The 24,423-nt window shown below is 36.4% G+C and overlaps 1 protein-coding gene across 4 annotated transcripts in view; it reads right to left on the bottom strand.

Moving 5' to 3' along the window:
* Positions 1-4,712: 4,712 nt before the first annotated feature.
* The window catches only part of POLK (DNA polymerase kappa), a 36,362-nt gene continuing 16,651 nt past the window's right edge, over positions 4,713-24,423 (bottom strand). For 3 of the 4 annotated variants that reach the window (XM_054054480.1, XM_054054481.1, XM_054054482.1), the window contains exons 4-15: positions 21,261-21,413; positions 20,749-20,880; positions 18,954-19,107; positions 16,772-16,987; positions 14,578-14,702; positions 14,252-14,418; positions 12,115-12,147; positions 10,138-10,234; positions 8,805-8,976; positions 6,989-7,948; positions 5,945-5,987; positions 4,713-5,804 (exon numbers count right to left, since the gene is read on the bottom strand). In XM_054054480.1, the coding sequence (XP_053910455.1) occupies positions 5,720-5,804; positions 5,945-5,987; positions 6,989-7,948; positions 8,805-8,976; positions 10,138-10,234; positions 12,115-12,147; positions 14,252-14,418; positions 14,578-14,702; positions 16,772-16,987; positions 18,954-19,107; positions 20,749-20,880; positions 21,261-21,413 (2,337 nt within the window). In that variant the 3' untranslated portion in view covers positions 4,713-5,719. The remainder of the gene's footprint in view (positions 5,805-5,944; positions 5,988-6,988; positions 7,949-8,804; positions 8,977-10,137; positions 10,235-12,114; positions 12,148-14,251; positions 14,419-14,577; positions 14,703-16,771; positions 16,988-18,953; positions 19,108-20,748; positions 20,881-21,260; positions 21,414-24,423) is intronic. The other variant, XM_054054483.1, reaches the window with a different exon arrangement.

Here is a 24,423-nt window from a genome sequence, read left to right as displayed (position 1 = left end):
CGCTGCCCTCGGGTTCTCCTCCTCCTCCTCCTCGCCCAAGGGAGGTGCCCGAGGAACCGGTTCCTGGTTACGACTGCAGCGATGCCGCATTGGGGTAGGGAGAGGCGTGGGGCAGCTTTAGGGACACCAGGAACAGGGTGGAAGGGGTCGTTCAGTCTGGAGAAGAGGAGGCTGTGGGGAGACCTTATAGCAGCCTTCTGGTACTGAAAGAGGGTCTAGAGGAAAACTGGAGGGAGATTTTTTAGCCATAGGACAAAGGGTCGTGGTACTGAACTGAGGGAGGGCAGGTTCAGGCAGGATGTAAGGTAGAAATTGTTTACAATGGGGGTGGTGAAACACTGGAGCAGGTTGCCCAGGGAGGTACTGGAGGCCCCATCCCTGGGTATGTGCGAGGTCAGGTTAGATGGGCCTCTGAGCAACCTGATCCTGCAGAAGGTGCCTCTGCTTCTACAGGGGCAGGGGTGGAGTGAATGACCTCTAAATGTCCCTTCCAACCCAAACCATTCTATAAGTGCACAGAATTGCTTCATAGTAGCTAGAACCGCAGCAGGGTCATTCATCCTTGCACACAAAAGGATGCACACAAGGAAGCACACTTCTCTCTACATCTACCTGAAGGAGGTTGTAGAGAGGAGGGTGCTGGCCTCTTCTCCCAACTGACAGGTGATAGGACAAGGGGGAATGGCCTCAAGCTGCACCAGGGGAGGTTCAGACTGGATATCAGGAAAAAAAATTTCACAGAAAGGGTCGTCAGGCACTGGCAGAGGCTGCCCAGGGAGGGGGTGGAGTCACCATCCCTGGAGGTGTTTAAAAGACAGGTAGACAAGGTACTCAAGGACATGATTTAGTGGCAGATAGGAATGGTTAGGTTTAATGATCTAGGAGGTTTTTTCCAACCTAGTGATTCTATGATTTTAAGCCCCCAGGTCATATCTAGCAGCTCACCTCAGGTGCAAATGGCTAAAATAACAAATGCATACACAAGACAACAAGGTAGTGCTATGTGCTCCTGAAGTGCCTCCTAAATCATCACACAAACAAGGGGCACTTTTGAAAAGCAATGCCACAGGTGCACACGTACAGACATACAGAGGCATCAGAGCCTGCATGGGAGCCCCGTGGCTTTGTTATTGACTGCAGGGTGGTCATTGGGCACTCTGCAGCTTGAAGGTTATCCTGCAGAGAAACTCCTTGGAAGCTATTCTGACTGCTGTCAACCCGTGCTCACTGGACTAGAGAGGGTGACCGTCCCTGCAGCCCTGCAAGCTTGACTTGAGAGACCAAGGAGCTTCTGCCCTAATTTTGGCTGGCAGTATGCACGTGCAGTAGTAGTACCAGTCCAATCACAAGACTCTTTCAAGTAGACAATAACCTACTGTGGTTTTGTCAAAGTCCAATCAAAATCAACACACACGTCCCCAAATGTTCAGGTTTTGTGAACTGACCTATTGATATCCATCTAATCTACCAGTTTATCTTTTAGTCCACTGTTACTTGGTGTACTTAAGCCAGCACCGATACTTCATTTCACATAGGCAAAGACTTTCTGAGATGGACATGAAAATTGTTTGAAGTGACCATGTTAAATCTTACTTTAAAATCAGCCTTTGATATTGCTAACCTATCAAAATAAATATTGGAAAAGTAGCTCCAAGAGTACAGGACTATCATTATCCAGCCTTACACAACCGAAGACACATTTGAGTTGTCTTAATTTCCAGCATTATTGCCACATGTCTATAGTAAAATTGATCTGAAAGACTCAAAAGAGTTTGTAAATTGTCCAAATTTGGATAAAACAGCTATTTACTGCGTGTCATGCATGAAAAGATTTCACAATTCTTCCCTAAACATTTTTCATACAGTCAGGTAGTGATGTATAAAAATCATTACAGTTTATACACCTGTCTTATAAGACAGTTTTGTCAACTGTACTCCCAGTAGATGAAAGTTACTGAGCTGAAAAAAAGTTGTGAAAATAAACCCAGTGAGAAAAACAACTAACTGACGTAGCCATAGCTGAATCACAGAGGTTTCCCTTTCACTTCCTTCCTGTGAGAGTCCTGCGTTCAGCCAGGGTAGACTTGACTTTCTTCAGCTTCTCATATAGGCCTGACAACAAGAAGACTGGAGGTGCAAGAGGTTGGGAGAAGATACAACTGGGACAGCTGACCCAAACTGGTCAAAAGGATATTCCACACCACATGAGGTCATGCTCAGTACACAAACTGGGAGAGTTGGTGGAGGGGGGATGGAGAGGGATCACTGCTTGGGAACATGCTGGGCATGGGTTTCTGGGCGATCAGCAACTGCACTATGCATTACTCGCTTTGTATATTCGTCTACTACTATTATTGTTGTTTTTCTCTTCCTTTGCTGTTCTATTAAACTGTCTTTATCCTGACCCACAAGTTTTACCCTTTCCTTTGTCCTCCCCAGCTCACATTTTCTAACCACTTCCCATAATCTTGACTCTTTCAAACGGCCCTGGCCACCTGCAGAAAAGAACAATGTAGAAACTCACAGAGATGCAGAATCCAGAACAACATCCACAGCAGAGTTGTACTGGAACATCTCCCTCATTTGTGCTCACTGAGCTCTCTCTTTGCTAGGAACTTTTAAACTATTTTTTTAATATTTAGAATAACACTAGTAATTAACATATAAACAAGTAGAACCAATGTAAAGAAAATAAATGTAAAAGAGGACTAAAGCATGTTGGATAGCGCGTAAAGAGGAACAAGCAAAAAATTACGCCCTGTAGAGGCGAGATTCAAAGATAAAGTCAAAGTAGCAAGTACAACGTTTTTATTAAAATCTGTATTAAATACAGAGCAATTCAAGCCCAAACTTTGTCCTGCTGATGAACCTACCTGTTACTGACACCTCTAAGTGGAACTTGAGCAATGCTGAAAACAAAACCTGAAGCATTTATATATTCCCAACAGGAAAGTTTTTAGAAATAAAGATTTTGAGAAACCCAAGCCAGACAACTGGTACCATGATATCCAGCCACAGTAAGACCTTCAGTAGGCAAGATATTTCAAAATTCAAATGCAAACGAAGACGTTACTGTAGACAGCAGTGAACAGATTCCATAGGAAGATGCTATTCTACAGCCTAAGTTTTGGGGTATTGAGGATTCACAAGATAAACTCAAGCAAATCTTGCTTTAGTGTGGAATCTCTATGTCTGCTCCACTTATGCTAATGCCTAGCAGATAAGTGCTTCGTGGCCATGCATGTGATACCTCCGTCTCTTTCTTCAGATGTGGTGGAGAGAAGAACATTAAGATCACAGAAATGTCATCCTTTTTCTTCATCATTTATAACTAAATGAAGAACTCAAGATAAAGTATATTTATCTACCTTAAATAAGAGAGATACTTATACTACACAAATTCTCATCTGCTACTGACTTAGACCATTCACATTCTTCAGAACAATGATACAGTAAGTGTGGAATTGCTTACACATAGGAAATCATTTATACATTAATTTAAACACAGCTATAAAGGAATTTCCAGATGCTAATGAAAACAAATTTTGTTAAGGTCAGTTATGCAACTAACATATACACTGAGAAAAATGCAAAATAAAAATATTGCTTACATAGTCTTCTCCATAAGAACTGAGATGAAAAATCGTATCACAGATGTTTATGACAATAGTCAGTTCTGTACTGAAGGCCACCTTCAGATAAAGAAGTAATAAATGCGGTATCAAAAACTACAAGGAATAGAAAAAAGCCTTCTCTTATGCACTGCGGTAAATTTACATGGAAAACATTAAAATAATCTCACCAAGCACTTTCTGTAAGCACAGATAATCACATTTGCAAACACTGTATTTTTACATACATCTCAAAACACAGACATTTCTGGCTTTAGAATCGTACTGTGAGTTTAATTTCTGCATTAAGCCTAACCTAGTCCATGACTTTAGCTTCATGACACTCAGATAACTCTGACACTTTGTTTTAAACAGGTAGTAAGACAACTTCTAACACTAAGCCAAAATAACTTCCTTTGTTCAAGTACCTACAATAGTTTACTTTTTGCTAAGTAGTACATACATAAAACCACACGTTTTAAAGAAATACACACAATGACAAGATAATAGGTAGAGTCTACACTTTATTGAATTAGACAGACACAAACTAATAAAGGGAAAGGTATTCACTTTCTAAATGGTAGTGGTAGATTAGGTCATTGTTTCCTCAGTTGCTTTCATGTCTTTCCTACCAAAAGTTTCCAGCTCCCACTTCTATCAGCAGAACAGTGCATGCTGAATGCTCACTGACGTAGTTTAGAAAAACTCAACTGATTCAGCTTACATAGTCTAAACTAGTCCAGCTGATTTGGTCCAAAGCAGATAAGGGAGCACCGACATGAATTCAAATGGCAGGCTGCAGGTACAGTGACATGTGGCAAACAAATGAGCAGGTAGAGATGGTGAAATCATTCCAGCAAATTTGCAAACAAAAAAAGCACATTCTGGACTTAGCCTAGGCATCTAAAACATAGCAGGTACATGTTTGTTTGTTTAAAAAACAAGCAAGTCCCTAAGTACTTCAATATAATTAAACAACAAAACCAGATGCTTCTATAGTAGCCCCTTTTTTATAAAGATTCTGCAATTAAAGAGCAGTTTACATTTCATACAGGGTTTGACATTGTTTGTATAACTTAAGAAATACTCTGTCATCATAAATTATTTACAAGATAAATATTTAATTATAGTAAAATATCTACAGTTAAGCAATTTGGTGGGAACAGAAAAAATTTAAAGAGCGTCATTTAAATATTTGTACTTTATAATGTTTTTTATCCACATACGCACTCATAAAATATTGTTTTTTCATAGATAAAAAATAATTTTAAAGAGAAAGATAGGTAAACAGTGAAAAGGTTCAGCATCTTGCATATCTACATATAATTCATATTATTATTGCACCACAAGACCTTTTATTTAGAGTAAATTAGTGCTACTGACTGGTAACAGTTTCACAACTGCAAAGAAAAATGAAATTCTCAGTCTCTTTGGAAAGACCAAGGATCAAACACTGTTTGGAAGAATCCCCTCATCAACAGGTTTAAAATTTTTTAAATCACTGAAGTCACTGGTTAGGGCTGGTCCATCACCTCTTACTGAAGTCATTTGCAGTGACAACGATGAAAGCATGCTCATGCTTCAAATTCCTTCTCCTTTGGAACTGCGAGGTCAATCAGCTTTTCTTTCTTATGACACAGGTAATACCACAATTAAATTTGGTGTTGAGTTGTCAAAGGAAGTGTCAGCCTGAGCTACTATGGCTACCACAACCCACACAACCAACACAGAGAAGACAGCAGATCAGGTGAGGGAAAAGGGCCTTCAGTAAGCACAGCGTGGCACCCTAGCTAATGATTCTAGCTTTCTGGGGAGCTTGCCCTACAGGCTTGCTTAATGGCAGCTCTGATCTCCCTGTTCTGTTTCTCCAACAGCAGAAAGAATTCGTGAGACTGCTCGTGATTCTCACAAAGTTCCAAATGTCCAATATAAACAAAGTTGAAGTGCTAGCAAATCTTCATTCTCAGAAACAAATCACCTTTTTTTCACACAGGCGTGCAATGGCTCCAAAGTGACAGGCACCTGAGTCCAGTCTACCACCAATGCTAAATTAATTTGCAGTCATAAAACACTATGAAATACTTCATATAGAATATGTTGCTACACAGTCATTTAAAAAACATTTCAATTGTATGCTTGGAATTGCTTGACTTGGCCTTTTTTGATACTGACTGTGAAGTTGCTGTTCCAGACCTAAAGTTAAAGGAAGAAAAAAAAATAGTCAGTTTAAAATATGTAACGCACACCTACACAACCTCTACAACCCTGAATATTTTTCTAAACTTCATTATTTTAAAGCGAGTCGCGTACTCAAGTTTCCAGAAAACCCTTACCTTTTTGTTCCTTGATTTGTGCATTGCTGTCCTCTGCTTAAACCTGAAAAGTAATGGAAACAGCCAAAATCATTATTTTAGAAAGAATGCTTCAGAAATTACATACATGGCAGAATTTTTAGAAGCATGGTTTGGGGTAATGTTTTTCTTTCCTTTTTTTTTTGAGTTTTTTTTTTTTAAGATAACATTTTTGTCTGCAGTTTGAGTACTACAGCATGTATCAACATTTTTAAAAGAGAAAAACCAAGAAGCCCTTATTTTATTGAACTCGAAGAGATCAATTTGGACCTCGTACTTTTCAGAAATCTTACAGCATAATATAGCTGATTTTCAAGGTGTTTGTTGAAAAATATATATTTAATTTTTTTTATCCTGCACGAGGAAAAAGAAACTTTGCCACCAGGAAGTTTTTCATATCAAACAAAGCCTGTTTGCATGTGTAACAACAGTACTGCTTATAAATTTTTCTGTTTAAAAGATTCATATGCTAAGTCTTGTGTTCAAAAAGAGAAACTACTTGAGTAAATATGCTTCTGGTTTGACATGTTACTGATGCAGTTATGTCATGTATTTTATTAGATGTAAGACAGGCTGGCAAGTTCCTGCCTTCATGCTTTAGTTCACTACCTCTTGGTCTCTGCCACCATATTACAAAATGGAACTTTTCCATCAACCAAATCTCTGAAATAATCCAGGTTGAAGATGTTTTCCTTGATTTTCACTTATACCTCAGTGGCCTTACAGGCAACTTTCTGAACATGGCTGGAGGCAGCAAAGATGCAATTTACAGGAATGAGCAGTAATTCCTGTATTGCCATTGTGGCAAATGAGAATGCACTGTGTAACTGCCATCACATTCACACATCTAGTTTGTCATTAAAACTGATTATGTATTTTTTAAAGAAATATGTCTCCTCTTACACAGGCCTTACTCAAATGAACTTTCTGCAAAAATCTCAAAGCTCTGAAAAGTTCAAAGTATACCATTACCAAATTACAGCAGATAACTTGAATAATCAAATATATCTTAATGTACCTACTCACCAACTCTATTTGAGTTTTCCGTATTATAAGTCTTAGTAGGAAAATCATTTTTTTCTATCAGTTCCTGGATAAGGCCTTTATTTAAGCAGACATCCACATGTTTGTTAAATGACACAAGACTGGTGGTTTTCTGTTCAGAGTTACAAACTGGACAAACAAGAACAATGTCTTCTTTGGCTTCAAAGAAACAGGATGAAGCAGCTCCTTCTGTATAGCCAGTCTTTTGGTCTTTTTGGTCTTCATTGTCTTGTGAAATTGTTTTGGGCAACAGACACGGTGTTATACACACATTCCTAGCAAGATCAATGAGATTGCTAGGCTGTCTTTCTCTGTGAGGCTTACTAGATATTGTAGGAGTGACTTTTCCTGTGCTATTGCTAGTAGAGTTGTCACATGTACTTGCAGACTGGTCTGTTCCTGCTAATTCGTGTGTTTTATTTTTTTTACATTCATCAACATTTTCATTTTTAAACACTGGAAGAAAGTTAAGTGTGTTTTCTCTTGAATTGTGATTCTTGGGTATTTCCATAGTATCTTTAACAGAAGTCCCATTAAGGCACTCATCAATATGCCTATTAAGCTCTTCCAAATTATCGCTGCTTTGCTCTTCAAAGCAAACAGGGCAGGTGAAGATCTTACACACATTAGAATTCTTTAAGTTTGTGACTTTCTTTGTTTTCTCCACAAAATTTGCTGATGATTTCCCATCGTGAAAGACCTGTTTACCCACAGTTTCATTTGCAGAAAGATTCTCACTGTTTAGTTGCCTTGCAGCTCGCTTTTTATCAAAAAAACTCCCTCTCGGAGATGCTTCTGAATTTTTTGTTAAATATTCTTGGTTGGACTTCCCTGCCTGAAGCCTAAGAAAACCAATTTCTTTTCCTGATTTTAAGAAACTCATAATGCTTTTTTGTTGGTACTTCTTCTCTTCTTCACTCAGAAATCCCGATACTCGTACACCTAATGATGAAAAACAAACTTATAATACCAATTTTATGACAACTTGATACCAATTCTTTGTTAACAACTTTTGTGGTATACATCCACTCAATAAAGGAGCATTTTATCTCTCAACGGAAGCTATACTACCTGCAAATTCTAACAAACAATCACAATATCCACATAATTTTATCAGAACTAAACACTTGCCCAACCTTATTATTAATTTCAATATCCATACAGTTTTAACTTATTGCACCATAACATGAGGCTATAAACTTAACAAAGTTATACAGAATTCAGTCTGAAAGAGAGTTTTGCATGAAGTTTCCCAACCAAAATATTTTTTTCTTTAGTGCATTCTCATACCGTAGACAGATAAGTTTTATGTATCACTGAATGATTGAAGCAGAATGTTTAAACACCTGAAGCACATGGGTCTTGAAATCAGGTTTACTTTTGACATGAATTTTCAAATTTCTTGCAGAACATAGCATCTTCAAATCTATAAAGCATTTGTTTCTAAACGAAGTTGCGAACAGAAACTAGCTGTTACTGTGGCACAAAGCAGATTTTAAAGCTCTTCTAAGGCAGCAGAATTAAGCACTGCTATACATTAAGATTCTACTGTCACGCCAATGTGTATGTTGTTCCAGGGCTAGCAGGTGGTAGGACAAATGTTATACAACTTCAATTAGTAAAATATTCCTGAGTCACTACTCAGCAGTCCAGGCCTGCTTCACATTCAAAAACTACCAGGGTAGCGGAGAAGGGATAAATCCATTTATATTGACTTTATTTCAGAGTATAATCTATTGCTACGATACACTATAAGATCCAACTCTGAAAAGGAAGAATGAGTTTGAAATATTTTTACCCATAAGTCTTATCCGTAAAGGGTGAGGAGCAACACTGTCAATTTCTGTTCCTAACAAGTCTTTAGCAACAGCAAATATTTCCTCCTCAGTAGAAACAGAAGACAGCACAGTTGAAGCTCTTGTTTTTACTTCAAAGTTCACATTCTTTAGCTTCAAGGTAACAGTTTTACCCTAGAAGAAAATAAAAGAAAGAAAAAATAAGCATGCCATATGCAGCACAGAAACAATTATTAAATAGCATCTATATGAGGGCCCTAAAGCCATAGCCAGGACTGTGTGCTTATTTGTCTACAGCAAGGGGCACTGCCAAGAACTTGTCTGCAAGATTCTGCATTTGCTCCTAAATTGCTGCCAAAGTCAAACTCTCTAAAGCGGGTCATTTGGCTCTGATTCCCAGCAGACCACTTGCTACCAGTGCACGTTCAATAAATTTCACACTCTGGCTACAGTCACAACTTCTACCCTATGTACAAAATTTATTTCCTTACTTGGAAACTTTCAATGCCAAATATCTTAAATTTGCTGGGGAAACTACTAAGGATGTGTTAAGTGATATCCAGTTAAGGATTTGTTGAAAACATCCTTCCTCCTATATGGTGCTATCAGAGCCACACATGACATCCGTGTTTGGCACAGATATTTCTCTGCCAACACCTTCCAAAACATTTGTGTGATTTACAGCATCCATCCAAACATAAGTAAATGGCACTTCTTTTGTTCTGCTGCCTATGTAAGCTTATCCCTTTGTCCTTCTTCACTGATGATTTCCCTTTCAACCTTCTTTTAGGTCTTGAACGTTACTCCTTGCTTTACCATAAAGACCTCCATAGAAAGCGTGAACAGAAATTTGGGGAGAAGGTATACAGGGACTGTTCCTACCGCTCATACCACTAAATGATACGACTAACTTGTCAGCAAATTCAGGACATGTGAACTTCTTAAACTACACTACTGGCTATTGACTGGATGCTCTATGAATACAGAAGAGAAACACAGTGTTTTAAATATATTCAGTAGTACATAACTGACCAAAGCACAGCTCATAAACGACCAGCACTATCATTCATTTATGAACCCTGCTTTGAGCATAAAATGCTAAATAACATGAATAATTAGTTTATTTTTTTTCACACATACTACTAGATAGACCCCTGAACAATATCAAAATGCTGCATTAATAATTCTAAACATCTGTAAGTTAAAGAATGGAGAATTCTGAAGATAGATTGCATGGTATAGTGCTGCTGAAAGCATTCAGGCTAATGCTGCATTTAATAAATTTGAGTGCTAAATGTTGTCTTTTTGCAAGTAAAAAGAGAATAATATAAATACCTTCAGTCCCTCTTTCTGTAGCTCTTCAGCAAGATCTCTGCAGAGTTCTCGACACAAGCTATATTGGTCTTCCACTTTGTTTATTTCACTGAATGTTCTAAGATAAAGATATGATCTTTTTTCAGTATGCATTCTAAAATTTGTTCAGTGGTTGCCATCTAAAAGTACGTTTGTACAGTTACACAAAACTACATCAGAAGAAGATTACATAGGTTTAAGTGTTTACTTCAAAAGGTGAACAGAGTTATGAGCAACACACAGAAAGATTTGTGCACGTTTATGTGTTCCAAAATGTCTGTAAAGCCCTTCAAATAATGAAATAATTTGGCTTTCAAACTTTCATGCGCTATTTGAAAATGTATCAGATTTAAAGTCATTAATGCTTAAATATCTGCAAGAGAGAATACTAACACCAACTGAATTCATGGAGCCAGCCAAGTTATTTGTATGTAATCTCCTTTGCACAGTGCTGTGTAACATCAGAAGAAAGAAAGGATTAGAAACAACATCAGAGCCAAATATAAGAAATAAATAATGCAGATGCTAAGAAAAAAAAGCCAGCTAGGATAATTATTTCTAGCCTTAAAAGACTAAAAACTATCTTTCTGACAAAAATGTTGCTAACTGCCTTTGCTAGAATTGCAGGTTTGGGGTTTTTTTTGTTGCTATGCATCTAGATTTTAGTAATAACATAAGAGGAAAGGCAACCTTCAGTTAGTAGTGGTTTTAAGAGAAGTGGGAACCAAAACTTACAGCTGCCAGAAACTTTTGGAAAGGTCTCACAGATCTATTGTTTCATGCCAGACTTTATATTTATGAATGCAAAGTTCCTATAGTTACACTGTCTTTCACATCTCTTAAGTTATTTTCAGGTTTACAGGACTGTATTGAAAAGCTATACTCTATTATGATTTACATTCCCATTTACATACAAAAATGTTTGCATGTTGCCAAACTAACTGGATGAATATCCACCTGTGGGTTCCATGCAATTATCCAAGGAATAACTAGTGTTATCCTCACAACACTGCAGTGATTTACAGCACTGCAATGCTGCAGTAATTGGGAAGCTGTAAAAGCCCAAAGCAGGGCAGCAGGGACAGGAAGGTAGTTCAGGTTCATCTCTTCTCTCATATAAACTAGATTCATGATCTCAGCAGACCACTGACATTTCTGGTCTAAAAGTTACCCTTAGGGTAAAAAGAAGGAGGAAGGAAAGGCAGAAAGGTAAAATAGGCCACCTAGATTATCTGTCTGCCTTCAAACCAGTACCAGACTACAGCCTAAATTTCTTACTTCTGGTGGTGCTAAACCTTATAGGCCTTACTTAAACTGCCCACAACTATTAAGTATCAATAGGAAGAATCACTTTTTCTTATTTTTTTTTTCTAGGAACATACAACACATGGGTAGGGATAACTATTACAGCACTCCACAGATTCTCCTGGGAGTATTTCCTTTTAAAAAAAAACCTTTGGGAAATAACATACAACACCTTCTTAAGAAACCTTACACTGTTAAAATTTACTTAGACATTTGGAAATGTAACCAATTTTAGTTAAGCATGCAAAATTATTGTCCGCTTTGCATGTTTACCTAATGCTACTCTTGCTATGCAAGCGACTGCAGGATACTAGATGGATACTGACATTAAGCTTGAACAGATTAAAAACAAAATTCAAGCCCTTACATATTTCCATCATATATTATGACTCAAAGACCACTTTGATGCATTAAAGGCAGTAGGAGAAGCGGATGATGAGAAAAGAGAATACATAAAACTGACAGAAGCACCTCCATAATATTCTGAAGCCAAGGGGAAAAAAAATGAAAGTCTGAACTTGATTTAGCAAGCTTGTTTTATATGTATTTCTTAACGCATATAAATATAGAATTATATGACTAAGAAAACTATACACTACTCAGCGTTAAGTAGGTTTAGTGATTAACCTATTTTTCAATATTAAAGAAGCATACCTTTCAGTGCTCATACTTTTTCTTTCTCCATCCCTTTGAAAAGAAAAACAATTGATTATACTCACTTTACCTAGAACTGCTATCTTTTCAGTAAGCTCTGAGTCAACCAATTATGCTTCACTAACTAGCAATAGCCTCTTCTATAAAATTTGGATGTTAACTTTTTCCACAAATCTTGTACAACAAGTTTAAGAAAGCACAAAATAGAGAATGTTTTTTTAAAAAAAATTAAATCCTGTAGGTGAAGTAAAGACATAGATCAGCCACAGACAGCAACAAAATAAACAGCTTGTAAAAAACCCAAACAAATAACAAGACTCCCTGCTCATATAAGAATTACAAATCCTATGGTGTCTCACCAGCTACAACTGTGAAGCATTGCTATTACAATCCCGATCATACTGTATATATTTGTTTATCTTAGGTATCTTAGGAATTAGTTTGCTTTCTGTATAAATTACTGCCCATGTTAAAAGTGATGTCTTAAGGCTTCTTCCTTTCTTTCTTCCTTTCTTTCTTCCTTTCTTTCTTCCTTTCTTTCTCATTTTAACTGAACATCCTTTAACAACTCTTCTGCATATAATGAGTTCCTAAGAGCATTTTTTTTTTTAGGTCCTTCTTCCTTACAAGTATTGGAAATAACAAATTTACTATCAGATTTTCCTAAAAGAAGATCATCAAACACAACGACCATAATGGAAAACATTACTAAGGACTCAGGTATTGATATGGTAAAGGCTTGCTTCCTCCTCACTAAAATCACTGAAATCAAGTTGGTACTAATTAAAACAAAAACAAGAAACAAATTTCTTAGTCAACACTATTAAAACTGTGTTCCCCTTGAGGATGATAATCTCTGTATTTGAAATGCTCCTACTGGGTTGGGGTTACATACTGGGAGATTTGCCAAACTGTGTAACACCTAAACAGAGTGAACAAGGGGAGAGAGTGCACCAATTATTAAAGGATCATTTGAGGTTGCATTATCTTAACAGCATCAATATTTGGAAAACTACCTTTTATCTTTTATCAAGTCACCTTCACAAAGTCAATCTTACCGCATATTTTGTTTCAAGTCAAAATACTCCTGAAAAGGAAAAAATACCCACTACCACAAGGTTTGTGCTAGCATATTACTGGTGTACAAACTGATAGCTTTACACGTTATTTTGTAGCCAAATGGAAAAAATGGAAGATCTATTGCTGTCAGAAAAGTAGAAATAATAAAGAATAGGTCTTTCAGAAGTACCTAAGGGACTCTAGAATTCCTAATGAAACAAAATAATTGTCAATCCATTTTTAACAGAAGTCCAGCATTTTGGTAAGAAGGATATTTAAGGAAGGTATATTTAAAAGAAAGGACTCGCTTCTAAATTTAGACTCTTGGTTACACGAATAGTAGGATGTTATGGGTTTTTTTAAGAACAAGCGGTCCATATTTGTATCCAGGATAGGCTTAGAAATTATGCACATTACTGAAAAGATGTATTCACAGGTAAGACCAACTTCCCCCCTCCCAAAGGAGGCTAAAAAGCTATTAAAGCAGTACAAACCTTAAAGGAACAGATGTGAAGAAGGATATAAAAATATTCTATTCCAGCAAATTCATGAGTTGCTATAATAAATATGTATATAAACATAACAGGAGAGACAGAAATTTTTCTTATTTTCATTAGAAATATGAGAATCTACCACCAGAAGTTGGTATACCAATGAGCTTTTCATGACAATCAGTAAATAATTAGAAAACCCAATGAATTTATATTGTTTTTATAGAAGAAACATGACTGAACACCTGTGCTTAGGATAATTCATCACTCTAGCTAGCGTAATGAATTTAGTAGTTACGAGGTTGTACTAAATGATACTGACTCGATTACTTGATACAGACCTATGCACAACTTCTCTGACAGAATTTTTTGATTTCATATATTACAAAAAGACTTTTGTTCTTTCACATTTGGCTGTTGTCTGTATCTTACCTATAAGCATAAAAATAACAGGTATCAAAGATCTTTAAGATATATTTTAAAAGCCACATTTTTATAATATTTCTTTGTCTCTAGAAGTACAGTATATAACAGACAAGAAAAGATTTAACAAAACATAAATGCAGGACAAAAAAACCAAAACATACTTTTCCAAATGTGTTGAACCCAAACCAAGTGAAATATCCAAGAAATTACGCCAAGATGCTTCTGAAAAAATAAGAGAAAGCAGTGCCCTCTGCTGGTAAAGTTCCGAGCAAGTCACAATTCCAAGGGCTTTTAACATCTTCTCTGTTACTTTTCCTACACCTGGCACCTGAAAAGGAGTAAGTATCATTATATTGGAAACTTTCCATTTGTAGATCCAAAACTAAAATCAATTTAAACTGAACTGGGCAGATTACCAGTAGAAATCTTTCTTTTAGAACAGAAGAAACATATATGATTGCATAGTAAATGTCATGGTATCTCTTACCTTTCTAATTGGCAAATCCTTTAGGAAGTCTAGCACTGCTTGTCTCTCAGGAGCAATCCTATACTGCCCATTAGGTTTATTACGATCACTGCACATTTTTGCTAACATTGTATTCGGTGCTATTCCTTAAAAACAAACAAACAAACCCCATATTTTTAAAAGCTATGAAAGGATATTTAATTCCAACTGTGCAATATTTAAAAGCACAAGAGTAGCCTCCACATTAGCAAAGACTAAACATAAGCAAAAGAATGAGGATGACTGATAATCAGGTTTGTTACAATTGTGCAAAAACATTTTATAATAGACACATCAGAACATGAACACATGTGGTAGATATTAAATATCTACCTGCCCCCTCTACCTCACCTGCAGATGGGCTTACTGTCCTGGGTGGCTCCCGCAGAGTGGTGGAAGGAGCAGCAGTAGGCACTGCTCCACCACCAGCACCTGACTGCTGTGTTCGTGAAGAATTGCTGCTGGATGGTCTGCATTTTGCAGAGGAACAGCTGTGCACCATTGCAGTGGCAATTTTTTTTTTCCTTTTGTCCCACTACCTCTTTTTCTCTCACCTTCTTACTTAGTTTACTGTGCCTTCTTTCTCTTCCCAGCACTGTGACGCATCAGATCAAATCCAAGTGGCGTTGTGATTTGTTTAGTATTCAGAGTATAAGACTGTGATCTGACCAGACTGAGATATGTTTTTGCAACTTTGGGAAGCTGCAACTCGGGCTGCACACAAGTATCTGGTTTGTTATTTTGGCCGTGTTGAAAATGAATTTACACTGGGAGATTTGTCAGTCTTCAATTTGCCACACCGATATTAAAAGACTCTCACTGTGTTGATTATTGCAACACAAACGGAAATGCTTAGAACAGCAGTTATAACTGACTCTCAATGAGAAGGAGATATTTTTTCCCTTTATTTCAGCAAAAAGACTAAAATACTTTTGAGAAAATTACTAAATTTTGTGGGCTACCATTGTTAAGTACTTACTTAAAAATACATATATATTTCACTGACACTGGTAGAGACAAGGAGGGATTGCTCTTTTCTACCAAAGTAACTTTTTTTACAAATGAGTCTGGAATTGAATTAGTAAGAAAGGTAGAATTATTCTGCGCTAAAGCCCTAGTGGTCTAAATTTTTATGTGCTTACCAATATAGTGTATTATTCAAGATGATAGATATTTATTGTTGATTATCAGTATTTTTTTAATGAGCCTTCCAACTGTTTTGCATTTTGGGGCTTAAAACCCAGGTGGAACTAACAAAAGCCATGTCTGTTTTCTAACCACTAACTTATCCTTCAGAAGACAAAATTTCAGCATAACAAAATTATTTTGCTACCACTTAAGAGATAACATACACATGGGAGGTCTCATCCTGCTTCTCCCTAGTAGCTGTTGCTTTACCTTTGCTTACATTCAACACATTCCACGGCCTTCCACATCTACTTCACAAAGCTCAGCACTCCCTGATCCCTCACCAATGTTTTTCACAAAGCAGTTCAGATGGCATCCAAACTAAGTGGCTACAGACATACTCTTTTTTTTTTTAGTGACTTAACCCAGATTATTATTGAAACAGTTGAGACCTAGGTATGTTGCCTTTAGTCAAAAGATGTAGCTTCAATTATAAACAATAAAAAGCTAGTGAATACTTTATCTTCAACACATACTTACCTCTCTGAAAGCTAGCTTCTCAATGAATTTTGATATTGCCGTAGGCAAGGATCGATGTGGAGAATTGTTAGAAATACTTAACAGTATGGATCTGCTATTCAAACTAACAGCAATTTAGCAACCTGTGCCAGATTTCATTATGACCACTGGCCTAGGAAAGCAATTTACACGAAGCACTAAAACAACCACCACCAGTACCAAGGTTAGATCCTGAGCACAGCAGTCATTCTTCCACACTCCTTATATTTCAAGAAGCAGCCAATAGATTACATGACTGTTTATAATTCTTAAAAAAAACCTAAAAACGGCAGTGGCTTTGATAGCCATAACATCTTTTGAAACATCTTTTGAAAGTCACAGTTGTTGCAGACTTGCCAAGAAAGCATATTTCTCTGCAGCACAAGAATGCTATGGCAATGCTGCTTTCTTAATTAACGCTCTCTGAAATTAGAGTGGAAGACATTGTGGAAATACAAAGCATTATTATCATTCACATGTGTCTGAATACCTGCGCTAGCAGTCAGTTGAGTTTTCTGCTCAATCCTAAAGCGAATTTCCTTCACAACTTCCTCTGCAGAAGTTCCAAAGACAACTGAATTTTCCACTGACTGATCTCTTTGTTCAGAGTGGTTATCCATCAGAGGTGTGTTGTCTTCAAACAGTACTGGTGAAGAAGAATATCCATCTTCACTACATCTGGCAGACTTATTTATATCATCTTTATCTACATTAAACAGAAACACAATTAATCTATCTGTATAATACATACACTTTATTGATTTTCTTATGCAGTGGCTCAAGAGAGTTCATTAGCAGTTTTATTTCTTTTCTGTTTGGAAAAAAAAACCCCATATATATTTAGCCCAAACAACTGCACTGCTTTTTTGTCTAAAGAAGGAGAGTCAATACTGCTTTGTTCTTAGTATGATCTGAGCGTGGCTGAGACTACAATAATTGGCTAGGAATCTGGACATAAATTCCAGAAAAGCAACAAGGTTTAATAGCCTGTGGCTGTAGCAGCAGAAAAATGTCAAATTTCTGGCAGTATTTTTGTTTCATATCAGAGTGAAGGCCAGATGCTCCCCTTTTTTGTGGAAACAATCTTTTGCAAAAGTCTCTTCAATATTCTCCAAAGAAAATTAGGGTTCTGGAATATCTCGTTTTAGAATGATCAGCCTGGTCATCTTGTTTTCAATTGCAGTCATGGCAGAACAAGTAATATCAGCAGCCCTTTGTCTGACTCTACAAATTTTGCTGTAATAGTTCCACATTCCGAGTACTTGTTTGTGTTTCAGAAGAATAAAGATGTCAAATGTGTTACTCCCAACTGGGGATACAGCTGTAGATGTGGTTCCAACCCCATCTTCTAGAGCCAAGTAAAATCCCCGTCATACCTTAAGCATTCCTGTAACTCCTGCAGTCCTCATTAATTTATACATTTTTAGTCTCACAAAATAGTCATGTAACCACATACTGCCTTTGTATATGAATTACCACATTTCTGACATACAGAACTCACTACATTATTTTAGGAAATACCTTTGTTAAATACAAATATTTATAACAGTAAATTTATTTATTCTACACCTCCTTAAGTCATTAGATTATTGCTACTTATTCGTAACATTATCACATTGAATTGTGAACGAAAAATAACACCACACAATTCAGTTCTGTAGTCCGAGTACACATTGTACTCAAGGTAAAAAAAAGTAAATCCTCCAAGGCAGCAGCAGCAGCAGTAGTAGCATACCTTCTGTGCACAGGTGAGTAGTAGAGGAAGTTAACCTGTAAACCGACAAAGAGGAGCTAGAGAGTATATGGGAGGACGAATTATGCTAGGACTTGTGTATCTATGCTTTAAGCAGCTGCAACTTGTCTGGAGCTTATATTATACGTGTGTGTGACTATTACCCTCTGCTCCCAATCCCTGGTAATGTGGTTAGCATAGCTAATGCCTTTTTCTAAGGCAAGCACCATTCTCTGGTACTGAGCTGGTCACATATTCGTTCCCTCTCCCCTCATTATCATGCCCTGAAGGTCCTGTGTACCGAGTACACAAACCAAATTTCTTCTTCCTCTCCCTGCTGGGCTCAAGGTCCCTGGGAGCCAGGCTGATTACTCCCTCTCATGCTGGCTTTAGAGGTCCAAGACACCCGGCAAACCCAGTGTTGTGGATGACCCCACCAGAGAACAAGGAAATGTAACTGTATCCAGAGCACTGTCAGTAAAACCAGTTACAAGTCCTGAGGGCCAAGCAGCACCAGAGCTGCTTCTTGACAGCAAGACTGGGACCCTGGTGCCCAAGACCACCTCCACTATCGTCTGCTCCCTCCGAGGATGGAGGACTGATTCACATTCTTTTACATCATTTTTGAATCTAGATTAGGTTTGTCATATCGATACAGCAAACCAATCTGACCTGATCTGCAGAAGGCCCGGGTGATCAGAAACCATGAGTTGTGTTATAAAATTCTATAAATTGTACTACATTGATTCTGCTTGTAGAAATCCTGTGCCATTCTAATTATAAATTCTGTGTTATACTCATCATAATTTCCTGTTAAGAAAATAAAGCTTAAATTGCAACCACAATTTAGTACCATCATCATTCTACCAAGCATCCCCAAAAGAAACCATCTGTGCCCTTGTTGTCGAGTGACCACATAAAAAGACTGTAATTTGCTTACCTTTTTCACTACTGCTGTCTGTGTTAAAAAGGAATCTTCTCTTATCTTCAGGCCAGTTCAGTCGTTCCTCCAAGTGCTCTGTTATATTTAGGTAGGCTTCATCTAGGCCCATGGGCATAAAATTCGGATCGTATTCAGTCAGTATTTCTCTAACCTTAATAAACATATAGGGAAAGTTAAAAGCCTTTTTGCTCTATGAGTAGATCTTACATACAATTACGAGGTAACCAATTGTACTCTGAAACATCAAGATGGCTAATCAATATCAAAGATATTTACAGAAAAAATTATTTATTACTATTGGTGAATACTAATATTCTTTTTCTCACAAGCAACAAGATGTCAATAATAAGTGAGTTCTGGACAGATTTTGAGCAGTGTATTTTACTGTAGAGGTCACTAAGATCCGTGCATAAGGATTCTACAAGCACTAGGTTCACAGACAATGCATAATAAAATGCTGGAACCTGCAAACTCAACAGAGCACATAAGCTGATGCACCTTTATGTGGATTCGGTATCAGACATAACATACACAAAGGTTAAAAAAGGTTAAAAAAACAACCACCTAAATTTTGAATTACAAGTTATAGCAAATGATTTAGAACACTGGTTAATACCACAGGCAAAACTTGTTATATAATCACTAGTGAAAAGCACACCTTCCCAAAAGGCAACAAAATAAACTAAATGGTCAAAATAAAATCTCTACCTCTGTTCCTCTTTTATTTCTCTTTTTATATTTTTTTTTAAACAAGGAGGAAAATTCGACTGCCTCATGTTTTCTCTATCAGATTTGGTCAGATTCTTAGATACCACAACACTGGTTTACGTGCACTTCATGCTTCTGAAACTGATTAAAAAGGGGATTCACTGCTCAACTTTTAATGACAAAATGAAATTAATTTGAATATTTTCAATCCAAATCGCAAGAGGAAAACATAACTAAAAAAAACAGACCAATCTGAACATTTACTATTTTACCCAAACAACAAATAAAACCCGTATCGTTATATCCCAGATCCTTAACAACTTCAAACCCACTCTGAAATACTCACATTTATGTATGTTTTTACAATAGAAGTGAGAAAAATCAAGTAAGAATAAAATTAGTTCATTTCTATGAAGCGATTGAGGTTTCATAAAAATAAATAAATAAATCTTGGCATAATTTTATTGAAGTCAGGAGACCTGTGCATGCACCAGTCTGATTTAATGCTTAGAAAATACTCTTTTCTTTCTTTCTTTCTTTCTTTTTTAAAAAACAAAAACTAAAAAAAAAAACAAAAAAAACCAAAAAAAACCAGGATTGCTGATATCCTAAATATTTATCCTGGCACTAAGTGAAAAAAACCATAATGTGATTTCTTTTCTCCCTAATGTTTTGCTCTTTGTTTCTCTCTCCAGTCATTAGCATTCAAAATTATAATTACACATTGTATGAAATTATTATGTCGATGTTTCCTATTCGCTTGCAGCTTCCCAGTAATTAGATTATGCTCCACGGTTTTGAAGTTTTAGTAATAATAATGCTTGAGTGGTATCATTAGCTCAATACACAGATTTGAAAATTTCTATCAGTATCCCCGCTGACTTCATTAAAATGGCAAGATGAGTGAATGCTTTTTGATCTCCTCACCCAAAAGCACCAACATTTTGTCTAACTTAGGTTCAAAGCCACTTCACAGAACAGTTTAATATTTAAACTACCACTTTTTGTATTATTTAGAATTGATGTATTTATAGTCTAAAAACAAGTACATTTACTTCTGGCTAGAAAGAACTGTCAGACTTACCTCTTTACTCACTTTGCCGTATTTTTCAAAGTTTAATGGTACTATAGTTAGATGTGGACATAGCTTTTTAGCAATAAATCCAGGCATGGCTGCACGTACACCAAACCTCCTAGCATGGTAATTTGAGGTAGACTTAGGAGAGAAATAAGTTTAATGTTCAGTAATCAAGTTTTTCTTGAACTATAGTTTAAATAATCAAATTCTAATCACGTATCTCCAAGCAAAAAAGACAGACAAGGTTGAGAGTTTACATGCATTCTCTCCCTCCTTTCAACCTTTCAATCTGTTTACATCCCTTAAACTTTCATCAGGACACTTATTACTGAAAAATAAAATCCAGCTTATGTGCTGTAGCCTAAGAACAGATGTGTGTCTGGGTTTTTTGTTATTCTTTCCACACTTATAAAATTTCTCCATATAACAGTATCATTATACTATGTTATTACTGTATGATATATCAGGCTTCAGATTCACACAATTGATTTCTGTATTAGCTTGATATTCAGCCTTACCAACATACTCATTGATCCCACTGCTATAGGCTTTTCCTTCAGCGCTGGATTGTCTCTCATTTCCACAGCTGCATAGAAGGCATCCATGTCAATGTGTACAATTGTATTGTTAAGGTTACGGCTCTGCTCCAGTTCTATCACAAGTTTGTCCACCTCAACAGAATAAACCAATAATCAAAAAACTATTGACCTGGCAGACATGCAGCAGTATAGATGACCCTAAAAATATAAATGCGTCTGGCATACAGTTATAAAAACTCAAACCCCACCAAACCAGCACCAACAAAAAAAATGAACCAAGTTGCTGATGAAACCTGCTCTGAGAGAGAACACTGCTGTAGCAAATGGCACAAAAAAAAATCTCCTAAAGCCAGTGAAAAAAATTAACCCAACAACAGAAACCTACCTATGTGGGAAGAAAAAAAAAAAAAAAAAGACACATCATCCTGATTCAAACAGAAACTTTGTAAAACCACTGAATATGCAGTTTTAGCTACTGTGATACAGGTTATCTAAAAGAACTGAAAACATGCTCTGAGATAATTTCAACACTCCTAAATTAAGCTACTACTCTTAAGAAAATAGCCCTAAACAGATGAAGAGAAGACCAACAGCAAACAAGGCTGATCCATCTATCTTTTCTTGTCAGAAACAAGGTCCCAAACGAACAGGTCAATTTACTGCTTAGCAGACAACTTCACAAAATTCCTCAATGTTTCTTACCAGGTATTCATATCATGTAAGCCTGGATTGTTAGCAAACTGCAAAGTGAACTTTTAAAGAAAAGCCTTTACATAGGAAATAAGTTAGATGTATTGTCTTCTAGCAGACTGAGCAGAACTCCCACTTTGTCAGCTCCATGATGACATGAATCAGAGGCCAAGCAAACACATTTCTTCACAAAATATTTCAATTCTGCTTAATTTGCTTTCATTCTTTTACCAAAAGACCTGCAGATATGTGCTCATTTACAATGTATCTTTCAACCATGAATGAAGTGTGAACTATGAGTGTCACCAAAAAGCATAAGTGGATTATTTGACAGGTAATTTTTAAGGTCTAATTTTAACATGACTATGTTGGCAGTACCACACCATACTACATATATACACACACACATACACACACACATATAGACATATTAAAATATATATATTTTTTAAAGTCTTATCAAACTATGATCATGCAACCACACTAACAACTATGCTAACTTCTGTTTACCTAACAAAACATTGCTACTGCTAGCAAAAAAAAACCCACAATAATTAGGCATAATAAGAGCTCAAGAAATGCAAGCAGTGAAAGATCCATTTTGCTTGCAAGCACAAGGACACACAGAGATTCATAACATCAAGGTACCATTACAGAAATGTCTCTGGATTGACTGCAACAGGTTTATGGTCCTGAAAAGGCATGCTTATGTGCAATTTGCTTGGTTACTTGAAGACAGTTTTTCTCTTTTTTCCCCTTTAGAGATCCTTAATAAAAACCACAAAAACCTTATTCCAAGCACCATTTTTTAAGCTGAAGAGACGTGAATCAAGGCAACTGGCTATGAATGTTATAACTAAAGTGCTGATTAATGACTATCGAAGCCTCTTCTGTTTCATTCCAAGTTGATTCCAGGAGTGAAAGGCTAGAATGGGGTCTCAAACAGGCTATTCCATACAGCAGAGCACAGTATTGCTCCCTGAGACCAAGAAAACTGGTATATGGAAATTAAAAGCACAAGAGTAAAGCCTTTCAAACAACAAAACAGCGGGGAATTTCATTACACATTACTACTACTAACACAGCAAAGGTTTAAGTCATGCTATAATCATGAAAAGCATCCTTATTCTAAACTATACAGACAGTTTTCAAGTTACTCTCAAGCTGACACTGCTGAATTTATTAATTCCGTCAATCACTTCTCTAGTTATATAAACTTCTGTATTTAATTTTATTAAATTTATAAAAAATTCCTTTTTGCTTTTTGTCCTTAAATGTATTTCTAACATGATACTTATTGATCAGCTAACATCACGTAAAGAATGATGTAAAACTATATTAAACTCGTCAGAAATACAGAACAATGACTTTTCAGCAAAAGCAACTGATACAAGTAATATGTCAAACCAAAACAGACCCAAATGTACTTGGAGAATTCTGAGCATCTGCAATTTCCTTAGTATTTCCTTAGAATTACTATTTCCTTAGTAAGAGAAAGAAAGTTATGGAACAATTCCTAGAGGCAAGCCAGCCTGACAAGTTTTTAAAGCTGCTTTCAATTTTCCTTTGAGGATAAAAATAGACACTAAGTTTTTTTATTTCTAGAGTGACACACAAAAAAAAAAAAAAAAGCACACACAGTAATTAGACTTCTAATTTTGATAATAGCAACTTCTGGAAAATTTAAAGAGTAATCGCTCTTAATCTTAAATTTCTTTGTCCAAGTAAAACAGAAAAGATTATCCAAAATCTCGTTTTTATAAAAGCATCTGACAAGTTGAAGAGGTAAGAGTGATACAATTTTAAGACAACAGTAACTATATACAGAATAAACATCTGGGATAAAATCCACATGGATAAAAATTGCAAAGATCAGTACAATAGTTTACAAATCTAGTAGTGGCTGGATACTTTTATAAGTATTATTAACTACTGCTGAACTTCAAGCAATTCTACTCTACTTTGTTAGGATAACCTAAGTCTGTTACAGAAAAGTTTTCAAAAACTGAGTTACACAATGCTGTAACAACATATAATTTCCCTCAAAAAAACCCAATTATATTAATTAGGAAAACTTCAAACTACCTTTCACATTTTAGATTATTTAAAAAAAAAACCCACAACAAATAAAAAAGATCCCAAAGCAATATTTATAAATGAAAATTTAAGAAGATTTACAAGTATTTTCTAATCTCCAATATTTGCAAAATCAGCAGTGGTGAGTGTCCTTTTGCAAAGACAGCCTTCTAAGGAACCCTGGAAAAATATGAGAAATACCCTCACAAATTCCTTGGCACAAACCAAGGAATACACTCTAGTGGTGAGACATACAGCAATACATTGCAGATTCTACATTTTATTTATACTACTGTTTCCACCACGTAACCACGATTTTGCCCAAGAAATCCAGGAACTGGGGATTTTTTTTGTTTGTTTGTTTTTGCATTACAGC

This window comes from Cuculus canorus, chromosome Z (assembly GCF_017976375.1).
Source record: "Cuculus canorus isolate bCucCan1 chromosome Z, bCucCan1.pri, whole genome shotgun sequence".
In the NCBI taxonomy this organism is placed as follows: Eukaryota; Metazoa; Chordata; class Aves; order Cuculiformes; family Cuculidae; genus Cuculus; species Cuculus canorus.
Note: the sequence above shows the minus strand (reverse complement) of the source record. Positions and strands in the feature narration are given on the sequence as shown.